This window comes from Anopheles arabiensis, chromosome 2 (genome assembly GCF_016920715.1).
Source record: "Anopheles arabiensis isolate DONGOLA chromosome 2, AaraD3, whole genome shotgun sequence".
Taxonomy (NCBI): domain Eukaryota; kingdom Metazoa; phylum Arthropoda; class Insecta; order Diptera; family Culicidae; genus Anopheles; species Anopheles arabiensis.
In genome coordinates this window covers 88,159,613-88,170,405 of record NC_053517.1, presented here as the reverse complement: position 1 = coordinate 88,170,405, position 10,793 = coordinate 88,159,613, and the positions used below count along the sequence as shown (strand labels likewise).

Here is a 10,793-nt window from a genome sequence, read left to right as displayed (position 1 = left end):
AGTTATGTAAGAAAAGCATTGAAATTATTTTGTAAAATCATATGTCAAAAGGAAGGCAAATTATAAACTGTTATTTGTATATTTTATTTCTTTTTACGGAACAGATATGGCTACGATTATGAAAATTTTAATAATAATTCGAAAGCCTTTTGCGCAGAGGCAACCAACATTAATAAAAAATCAGTTCAAAAGTCTATCATAAATGTAAAAAAATCCTAATAATAGTAGGATGAGGTTTAGATGCTTCAAATTCCTACGAATATTTATTTAAAAATATATTTTACAGCATTAAAAACGATTGCTGGAATCGGACCTGACACCACACGCTGTGCAATTTCAAAATGAAACATTTCGGAAACATTTCAACGACTGAAAAACAAACCGCGCCTGCGTACATTTTCAAATTGAACACTTGCCTTTTGAGATTTATTGTTTCCTCGTTCACAAAAATCGTTCTCTTTTTATTATAGGAATTTTCAAATCAATTTAAGGTTAAAAAATCAAAGAGTCAATTCAATTGTGATCGTTAAAATTTAAAACATTATACAAATAAATTTAATTGGATTAAACTGAACAGCCTAGGATTCACAACATAGCATTATACACAGGTTTTTGTACAGCGTGTGTCGTAAATTAATGACGTTAAGCGTGTGAATACTGTAAAAAAGAAGCAAATACATGCTGCTGCACCAGCACACTGCTCTACAGAACAAATGAATCATAAACGTATTGCGTGTTTCACATATGTTTTATCACATCTCACCAAAAACCATTGCCATGCGGTTAATCCCAAAAGGATGCGGTTTTTTGTTGTTGTTTGATTGCGTCGTTGATCCACTCTTTCGTATAAAAGCGACACTTCCACACGCTCTTTAAGTAAGTTTCGTTGTGAAGTGTTGTCGGAAGCGAGTACAAAATAAAAATGCGAACCAAATTATCGCTTTTTCTGCTGTGCTTCTGCCACACTGCTCTGGCCACGGTGAGCGTCGCAGCAAATGCATCCGTTCCGGCAACGGCACCATCCGGATTTGGCTTCGAAATGTTGCTGGCAAAGTTGACCTCCCTCGAGTACCATTTCATCGAGAAGCAGCTACAGTCCGAGGAGAGGATCACCACTCTAAGCACCCGCATCGATAGTCTCGTAAAGGCGGTGGAAAACTTAGCCTGGATTGCGCAGCAAACCGCCACAACGGTCACGCTGCTCGGGCTGAGCGACCAGCACGCGCAGCAAAACTTTACCGTCCTGCAGCGCGATGTTACCGAGCTGCTGGCCAAACAGCACCATCTCGTAACGAAGGACCAGCTTGGCGAGTATTTGCTGAAGCGTAACGCAACCTGCAGCATGGCGCCCGCTTTGCCGCTCTCCGGTGATAAGCAGTCGGCGGCGTATCCGTCCTGCGGCAAGGTCCCGTTCGCAGTGTCCGGTGTGTACCAGATACGGCCCGAGTTTCCCTTCAAGGAACCGATCACGGTGCGGTGCGACCAGGAGTACGAGTCGGGCGGGTGGGTTGTGATTCAGCAGCGGTTCGACGGTTCGGTCAACTTCTACCGGGCCTGGGACGAGTACTACGAAGGGTTCGGCAATCTGAACGGCGAGTTTTGGCTGGGCCTGGGGCACATCCATCAGCTAACCGAGTCGGCACCGCACGAGCTGGCGATCCTGCTGGAGGATTTCGAGGGCAACCGGACGGTGGCCCGGTACGAGCGGTTTGCGATCGGCAATGTGGGCCAAAAGTTTGCGCTGCTCGTAATTGACGGCTACAGCGGTACGGCCGGCGACTCGTTGAGCGATTTGAAGGGGATGCCCTTTACGACGAAAGATGAGGACCGAGATGCATCGAATGAGAACTGTGCGGTCACCTACACTGGCGCATGGTGGTATAGAGCCTGCCATCAAAGGTGAATTTTAATGAGCCTTCGTTTAATTCCTGTTGGCTTTATTGATTGTTGGTTTTATTTGCTCTTTTTTTGTTTAATTGCAGCAACTTGAACGGAAAGTATTTGCGAGGTGAAACGAAAGAGTTCGCCACGAGCATGGTTTGGAAATCGTTCCGTGGGTACCATTACTCGCTCAAGTCGTCGAAGATGATGATAAGACCGAAGTTAATGACATGATATCAATGTTTATTTAAAATAAAACTCAATTGGCAAACTTTCAGAAAATTAAAAAAAATAAAACTGAATAAGAAAATTATAGTTAATTTATTTTATTCAAACAAATTTCACTTAAAAGCAAAAAATAGAAATATAACATTAAATAAAAACAAACCCGCAATTCAAGCGACGAACCCTGCATCCCACGCGCACCGACACTACCGCGGTTTATTTTCGTTTGCAGCGAGCACGATTTTGTTGTATTCATTCCACCAGCGCGCTTAGTTGTCGTCGAGGAACCTATCTGGCCACACACACCAGGCCCGGCCACGGGAATAGAGACCTTTGTTTGTTGTTTTCGTTCGTTCGTTCCCTCCCACCGGGTGCATAAAATGGCCCTAAACATTAACGACGGTTCACTGTCACCTACCGTAAGTATGGCCCTTTGGTTTTAGGGGAGCATATAACATCGAAATACACTTAATCCACATCCAACCTATCCTGATTGTAGGTCGAACAGGGTGCCGCCGGGCTGCCACTGCCCGAGGTAATACCGAACGTGAATGTGTACCAGCAGAAGAAAACGCTAGCCCAGGGCATGATGGACCTGGCGCTGCTGTCCGCCAATGCGAACCAGCTCCGGTACGTGCTGGAAACGTACGAGCGTCATCCGTACTACATCTTCAGCCTAATCTTTATCTCCGTCAGCCTGCTGGTGCAGGTAGCGGTCGGCGTCGGCCTGATCATGAACAGCCGGTACGACGTGAACGATCGGAAGGAGATATGCAAGGCAAACAAGATCAACGACCTCATCACGATCGGCATCTTTGTCATTACGCTGGTCAATGTGATGATTTCCGCGTTTGGGGTGGCGCCGCGTAAAGCGTGAGTGTTAAAGTGCGAGTGTGAGTGTCCGAAACTGGCTAGAGTGCAAAATGAAATGACGCTGTAGCGAAAAAGTGCAAAAGCGTAAAATGCGCCAAAATGTGTAATAGGTGGAACAAACAAGAGAGAGATGGAGCAGAGAGAGAGAGAGAGAGAGAGAGAGAGAGAGAGAGAGAGAGTGAAAATTTGTCATCGAATTCGTGTGTAAAATACTCTTTACGATGCACCTGCTACCGTAGCGTTAGTCATCAATCATTGCATGGGGAAAACCCTCCACATCGCAGTGAAGCATAGTATTGTTGAACAGGTTCCCAAGAATATTTAAAAATGCAACACAACATGAAAACGAAATACCTCGTAAAGAACACCCCTGCACAACAGAAACTTCCTCTGCACAATGCCCCCAAAGCTATGCAACGCTAATCTTATGTAAATTATTTTCCTCCCCGCAAACATGAACAGCGCTTCTACAGCAGCAGGGCAGTTATTAGCTGGTTGTGGGTTGCAAAAATGGAAAGACAAATTTGCCAAAACTCGACGACTTAGAAGAAGATAAGAAGAGCAAGCGCCCGGCCTCATGGGGTAATAAATGATATTATGCGGTTAAGCAACGACCCTTATCTCCCTCATAGTGCGAAGAAATATGACCTTGTACAGTGTTTGGTAGAACTTTGTTTTACAAATAAAATAACAATAAGTAACAACTAGAGACGCATGTCGCATGTCTAGAGTACAATGACCTCATTAATTAAATTAAATAAACAAAACCCCCGAAATAAAACCCCAACCATTTTCTCTGAAAACAGTGTGCGACATTGTAACACACCAGTGTTAAGTAGCTCAAAAATGGAATTTATCTTCAAAAATGGTTCTAAACCCGCCGCCTGTGTTTACACGATCAATTTACGAGCAATACGACCAATGCGTTTCAGGAGCGGGCACCATCAAGCGAAACACAAAGGTCTAGCCACCGAGCAATACACCGAAAACCGGTGTTTCAAATTCCCAATTCCGACCCCAAGTGGCCCATTGCGTCACGCGTGCCAAGAAGAACGGAACGTCGCAAAGCAGAACGAACTTTAAAAATCGCCGTCCATTAGGTCCACCATTCGTCGATCGGCTCCCCCCGTCAGCGAACCCTCGGACCCGCCGCTGTTCAACCCCTTTCCGGCAACGGCAGGGGCTGCGTACATATCACATGACGTTCGTATGGATTCCCCGCGAAAAGCCCAGCCGGCCCGAACCGGGACCGATTGGAAACCGGTTAGCACGCAATTGTGGGACGGTCGAAAAGCGAGCGGTCAGATTGTTAGTGGGATGGCTCGTGAGAGAAGATGGAAGAAAACGAATTGAAAGGTATGGACTTTGTTAAATTTGTAGAAAAGACCATATCTAGTAAAAGTTGTTAGAAATAAGATGTTGATATATAAATAATTAACAAACAAAATGAGAAATAGTTCGTGGTAAAATCATACAAAGCCTAAAAACCCAATTATTAAATAAATGATGGATAAAGAAAAACATGGAATATGAAAAGCTGAACTGAATGTTATTAGCTTAGTAAAATTTATAGTAAGTAGAACACATAGTAGAACAAATAAAATGAGAAATAAGAGGAAAACACATAAACAAATAAATAAAGAAAAATATAAATTATATATGGCTGAAACCGTCAAAGCAGAAAAACTGATTATCACTCTAAAAATAAATAAAAAAATAAATAAATAAATAAATAAATCGCAATGAAATCTACACCACGTTTTGAAACGTTCAAAACTAGAACTGTAAAAATATAATAAATAAATACTACAATGAAAAAGAAACCTCAACATCAAACCATCGAACATAATTACTACATCATAGTTGGTAAATTTTAAGCATGATCGATGATTTTTTACAATTTATATAAAACTTTGTTACATTTCCTACTGTTTAAAAGACGTTTTTCAAAAGCATTCGCCTTAATATTGTGAACTAAATTATAAAATACATATAATAAGCACCTAAACACTTCTCTACCAACCCAACCGCACACACACCCGTCCGTCCCCGTATTACGACCGTAACCACACACACAAACTAACGCAAGGATACATTTGGCTCGGCTTTCCGCAAAACTCAGCCCCGATTCGCACAAACGCGCCAAACGCCCGCTCAGTTCGTGTCGAGCCGCTCAGCGGTACAGTGTCTACACATCGGTCTCCACCCCGTTCCGTGTCGTGTTTTGCTGTCCAGACAAAAAACAACGTGCCCAACGGAGTGTGTAACGGTGCTCGAGTCGAAAAACGGGCAGCGGCTTATTGTTTCGACTGCTTGATTCACCGGGAAGCAGTCGGTCAAGTGGATCCAGGGCGGGTGTAATTATTCGCAAGACACTGGCACAAACGGTGTGTTGTTAACCCCTTCCCCGTGGGGTGTGTGTGTGTGTGTGACCCCTGTCAGTCAAGTGAGATAATTGTGAATAATTTAACATTTTCTGTTTTCGTTTTGTTGTGGCGGTACATTATCGGTAGAATTAAAGTCGAATCAGTTTGCACTGGTGTGAGTGGGAAGTGAATTTTGAGCTCGAAACGAACAAGTGTTCTGCCCAACATCATGACGTCCACCGGAGAGAAAGACACATCAGCGGTGGAAATAAACATCGAAGAGAGCGCCGGCAGCGACATGCCAGATGCTGGCCGCGCCACTGCCAACCCAGCGCACGCCCTTACCGCACGCCCCAACGGTCGCAATCGTAGCCGGTCGAACAGTGTGAGTATTGGTATTGTGTGTTTTCGCTTTATGCTTCTCCAACAGTACAGCTTGATCATCGCTTGATGATCGCGGCCCGCTCCCTGAATCGCATCAGTCAGCGCGACGCACATAGTGCGGCGCGGGAAAGGCGCATGATGACGCATATTTGATTCGGCGTTGCGCGGAAGCGACTCCACACATATCGCGAGGGGAATACCGAACGCCAGAGCATTGAGATGAATTTTCAACCGCACGATTACAACGCGATTGTTGTTCCACAACGGACCCAGCAAACACCATTCGTTCGACTGTCACCCGAACCGGTTTGATGACATTACAGATTCCACACCGATCGAGTGACAACATTCTAAAGCATGTCTATGCTTCTTGATTCCCCCAAAGGGCGCATTCCTGTGCTTATCGTCTGTCCTTGGAGCGGCTTGCTTAGCGCTTATTAACGCGCGGTATAGATCGCTGCTTCCAGTGTTGTCATGTCGCTCATGAAATTCTATCCATATCGTGAGGGAATCCCCCTCTTTATTGGAAGCTGATTGGCGTTGTTTTTTTTACTGTGCTTTGCTGTACAGATTTGATTGGATTTGGCAGCTCAATTGTATTTAAATTTGTGCTACTTTCCCACTCCTTACGCTGTGACGTTAATCCTTCGCTTCGCGAATGTGGTAAGAACGTTTAATTGTGTTTATTTTGCAATTTTTGTACCAGCATTACAGCATCGTTTTGCAATTGGTTTTGCTTGCTGCCAGTAGTGCATGATAAGTGCAATTAATGGCAGTAAGCAGCGTGAACAGCGTGTGATAAGCGACCGAGTTCTAACACGAAGGCAGCATTCTTTGTGACTTCAAACGCAAGGGTGTCGAACTTTTTGGAGTATATAAACAAAAGCAAACAGTAAAAACAAAGCATTAAATTGTTTTTTTATAAACTATAATACAGGGTTTTCGAGGATTATATAGACATGTTCAGCGAGTTGTAGATTCGTTCAGGCATATAATAGACTCTTTAAGCGAGATATAGAATTGTTCGGATGTAGGTGTAGACATGTTCGGTTATACTGTAGAGCTGTCACTTTCGTACCCCTTGGACTGCAAGTTGGATCATTCTCATCAGAAGGTAAACAAACGGTTTTCGAAAAAATAAGCTTTTTTCAACTAATTTATGTATTAAACAGCTTGGAGAATGATTATTAGCTACTTTTAAGACTTTTAAGAATGAAAAATTGAACCCTGCGGCACAGTGTGTAAACAAAACAAATGACAGCTCTACAGAATCGCTGAACATGTCTACACCTACATCCGAACAATTCTATATCTCGCTGAAAGAGTCTATTATATGCCTGAACGAATCTACAACTCGCTGAACATGTCTATATAATGCTCAAAAACCCTGTAAGGCTACATTTATGTTCGACACCCTTGGCACATGTTCAACGCTTCTGCTAGATAAAAAAAACCACAGATACACAAAACACGGCCCGTACGTGACATAACGACGGGCGCCAACGGTCCAAACCAACGCTTGTGGCTCATATCAACCTCCAATGATGCTTCCGCCTCGCGATCCGCTACATTTATCTTGTCTGCCGTATGTTTCCGCTTATGATTTGCTCATGATTAAGTGCTTTTTTTACATCTCGAAACCATCGCGCATGCAATGCACTCGATGCAAACGAAAAGCCAAGCAATATAACTTTCACCCTGCAATTTAAGCAATTTTGGCGCGTTCGTTGATCTCTCGCTGGGCAGCTTGCTGCGGATTGCGGGTCAGCAAAAACTTTCGGCGCAGAAACTGGTCGATCTCTTCACGGGTGGTGTGAAATGGGTGTTTTTTTTTAATGCAGTTTGAGATGTAAAATGACTGTTTTAATTTTCTTTTCTCTCTCTCTCTCTCTCTCTCTCTCTCTCTCTCTCTCTCTCTCTCTCTCTCTCTCTCTCTCTCTCCTTTCTCCGAAAACAGCGTTCACCATCTCGCCGAGCAAAGCGTGACACAGAGAAGGCTCGTACCGATGCGATTCCCCTTCTGCCCATACCTAACGAATCGAATCTTCCTCGGCAGGAACCGCCAATGGCTGGGCCCGAGCTGGACGATGACGACGACGACGACGAGCTGGACGATGGGGTGGATCTGGACGATCCCAAGAGCAACCGGGGCATCGACAGTGGCTTCCTCGACCCGGTCGACAATGGGTCCGTCGATACGGGTGTGTCGCGGGCGGGACGACGCGGCGGTCGTCGCAATCAGGCACCGGCCGGGCCAACGTATCGCCCAGGGTTTGCACCGACATTCGATGCCGATGGGACACGTGTTGTAAGTAATGAGGGTGTACAGCGTTGTTTGGTTCCAATGATTGTGTTATTTATGTGCCTTTACCACTTTCCCCCAGGTTCAAACGACGGCCACCGGACAGGTCATACCGGACGTGAATGTGTACCAGCAGAAGAAGAACCTTGCGCAGGGCATGATGGATCTGGCGCTACTGTCCGCCAACGCCAATCAGCTCCGGTACGTGCTGGAGTCGTACAGCCGCCATCCGTACTTCTACGTCAATCTGGTGTTCATCTCGACCAGCATCATTGCGCAGGTGGCGGTCGGCATTGGGCTGATCTGGAAGAGCCGGTACGACATCAAGAAGGAGAACGATTTTTGCAAAGCCGATCGGATCAACAATCTCATCACGATCGGCATCTTTATCATTACGCTCGTGAACGTGCTGATATCGGCGTTTGGTGTTGCCGAGACGCAGCCGGTCGTGTGACGGCACTGTGTTGTTGCTGTGCTGTGTAATTTAAACTATGTTGTCAGTATCATCTAGAGTAGCATTTAGGTTAGGATGTGATAGGAGCAAATAGCGGAGTTTCGACAACTTCAAATCCAAATAACTTAACCATGGTCCAGTGGTTGTTTTAATCAAAATTAAATGAGGTATTTTATAAACCTTTTTAGTGAAAAGCTACTACTGTGAATTGATTATCAGTAATGTTACTAACGATAAGCATTTTCGTGAACACTACCACAAAAACAAAAAGAAATTAACACTCCTAATATATCATTCATACACGGCGTGTGTTCGTTGACCTTACAGTTCGTTTTTGCACCCACAACAAACCACTGCGGGCCTTTCAGATGTAAAGAGAGAAGAACAATTGATCAAACAGCTGTATAAACAATAAAGTGAAAAATGATTAAAACATTCCTCAGTAAATATAAAGTTTTTTTAATGGCTGTAATCACTGTGTTATACTGCTGTGCACAATATTGCATGCTTTTACATTTTACCATTGCATGAAAGATATTGTACTCAATGCATGGATTGCAGGGTTATTGGACAACATTGATACTTAGATTAAAATGCAAGCTATTTAAATTTCCACCAGCGTTTTCACCAGTTTTATCTGACGCCATCACCCATCACTGCCTACTTTCAAGAAAGAATTAAAATTGCATGTTGTCCCTTTCACTCCTACAGCCACAAAGATGGCTTCTCTGTCACAAGGCATATCGTGTTCCAATTTCATACACAGTGCAAAGTATGAAATCACATCTTAAAGGCCGGGCTACATTGATCGTACTCGCAAGTGTAATTTCGATTTTCACTAGCGCATCTGGCGGCGGCTGGTGGAAGCTTTTTTTGGTCGCCGGGGGAATGGTCGTGTTGGATCTCAAAGTTAATTAGTTTTTTCACCGTTTTTTGATGCGAAAACTGCTGAAATACTTGCACAACATATTTATCTATCAATTACAAAGCTTTTTCAGTCCAGTTAAAGTAAAAAACATGGAAAAATAACGTATTTTCTGAAGCGGCTCCAAATTGTTTGGCAAAATGCTTCGGTCAGCCGCCGCCAGATGCGCAAGTGAAAATCGAAATTACACTTGCGAGTACGATCAATGTAGCCCGGCCTTTAGCCTTTGTTAAGCCCAAACTGGTCCATATAATACAGAGGTCGATGCATAGCTCGATTTTGGTCCACCATTTTGAAAGCTTATTTAACAGTTAAGTGAAAAAGCGTTCACAAACGATTCCAAACAACCATACACTTTTTAGGGCTAATTGTGCATTTTGTGCTCAAAACTTAGTTTAACTATACATTTCTTTCTCATGAACGTGGCATGGAGTAGTTTTTTCAGTAATTCATCACTTAAAAATGACCACAATCAGAAATCTGGCCTCTTAGCTTTGACCCTCTTGAGCTGCACAAGATTTCGTTGTAATTTCGGACACAGATCTTGTTGTAATTGATAATTTCACTATAATTCTATCTTTTCTTGATATTGGTTAACTTTTTAAAGTACAATATTACAAACAAACGATGTAAAAATGGCCGAAAATGCTTACCACTGCATGCACAACAACTAAAACCTCAATGTATGCTACGATGAAACTATTGAAGCTTTTTCATCCAGCTGTCAAAACTTTCCCACGCTTTTTGATCAAATGTTCTGGACGACTCGACCTCTGTATTATATAGACTTTGGTTAAGCCCTACCCGTTTTGTATGGGATTGCATACAATTTTTCCCCACTGGGTTGCGAGCTTGCGGATACTTGCGTTCAAGAACGCCTCAACCGGGTCAGGGGAGGCACACCTGCAACGAACGTAATGTTGAATTATTTTTTTTATATTACATTATATTATGTTTATTACAAAAAAAACCCATAGGAAGGATAAGAAAAAGAAAATTGTTGCAAAATATAATTCCCATTCCCAGCGCTCATGAACAATATTCTGGTCAATGCCATCACCAATAAAGTGTTTCCTAATGTCATTAGAATATATCAGTATCATACGAATAATTAATTCGAACAGCGACCACATTCCTTAGCTAGATGGTACAATGCATCTCATCCCAGACGTCTGCATGATTTGAAGGTCAGTAAGTCTGGGCTAACCGTTCTCGTGCTCCGTTTCCGCCGTAAGAGAAGTTTGCCGATGTTGATTACCATGAGAGAAAATTCGTGCGGGGAAAACTTTACCTCAAGAACAATCTCACACGTGCTATCTCTTCAAGAGCATAAGCCGAAATAAAAGAGAGAGAGAGAGCGCGCGCATGGATCTGACGATCTTT

General features: G+C 43.5%; 3 protein-coding genes across 5 annotated transcripts; all 3 read left to right on the top strand.

Annotated features, from left to right (window-relative positions):
• Positions 1–776: 776 nt before the first annotated feature.
• LOC120898351 (microfibril-associated glycoprotein 4-like) lies at positions 777–2,171 on the top strand. The gene is made up of 2 exons (XM_040304086.1): positions 777–1,899; positions 1,983–2,171. The coding sequence occupies exons 1-2, from the start codon at positions 923–925 to the stop codon at positions 2,113–2,115; spliced, it is 1,110 nt and encodes a 369-aa protein (XP_040160020.1). The 5' UTR covers positions 777–922; the 3' UTR covers positions 2,116–2,171.
• Positions 2,172–2,328: 157 nt separating this feature from the next.
• Positions 2,329–3,709, top strand: LOC120896724 (ninjurin-1-like). The gene is made up of 2 exons (XM_040301091.1): positions 2,329–2,525; positions 2,606–3,709. Exons 1-2 carry the CDS (start codon positions 2,487–2,489, stop codon positions 2,981–2,983), a joined length of 417 nt encoding a protein of 138 aa, XP_040157025.1. The 5' UTR covers positions 2,329–2,486; the 3' UTR covers positions 2,984–3,709.
• Positions 3,710–5,117: 1,408 nt separating this feature from the next.
• On the top strand, positions 5,118–8,920 carry LOC120896281. Of its 3 annotated transcripts, none has more exons than XM_040300274.1 (4): positions 5,118–5,366; positions 5,493–5,730; positions 7,687–8,037; positions 8,114–8,920. In XM_040300274.1, exons 2-4 carry the CDS (start codon positions 5,575–5,577, stop codon positions 8,483–8,485), a joined length of 879 nt encoding a protein of 292 aa, XP_040156208.1. In that variant the 5' UTR covers positions 5,118–5,366; positions 5,493–5,574; the 3' UTR covers positions 8,486–8,920. The 3 variants fall into 3 exon arrangements, with proteins under 3 accessions (XP_040156208.1, XP_040156209.1, XP_040156207.1); XM_040300275.1 differs by having other exon boundaries at positions 5,118–5,730; positions 7,687–7,725; positions 7,786–8,037; XM_040300273.1 differs by having other exon boundaries at positions 5,119–5,730.
• The last annotated feature ends 1,873 nt before the right edge of the window (positions 8,921–10,793 follow it).

Excerpts from the sequence above, each read along its gene's own strand:
- LOC120898351 (XM_040304086.1), top strand. The coding sequence starts at position 923 with ATGCGAACCAAATTATCGCTTTTTCTGCTGTGCTTCTGCCACACTGCT. Across the intron at positions 1,900-1,982 it reads TATAGAGCCTGCCATCAAAG|CAACTTGAACGGAAAGTATT; the intron begins GTGAATTTTAAT and ends GTTTAATTGCAG.
- LOC120896281 (XM_040300274.1), top strand. The coding sequence starts at position 5,575 with ATGACGTCCACCGGAGAGAAAGACACATCAGCGGTGGAAATAAACATC. Across the intron at positions 5,731-7,686 it reads ATCGTAGCCGGTCGAACAGT|CGTTCACCATCTCGCCGAGC; the intron begins GTGAGTATTGGT and ends CTCCGAAAACAG. Across the intron at positions 8,038-8,113 it reads ATGCCGATGGGACACGTGTT|GTTCAAACGACGGCCACCGG; the intron begins GTAAGTAATGAG and ends ACTTTCCCCCAG.
- LOC120896724 (XM_040301091.1), top strand. The coding sequence starts at position 2,487 with ATGGCCCTAAACATTAACGACGGTTCACTGTCACCTACC. Across the intron at positions 2,526-2,605 it reads ACGGTTCACTGTCACCTACC|GTCGAACAGGGTGCCGCCGG; the intron begins GTAAGTATGGCC and ends TCCTGATTGTAG.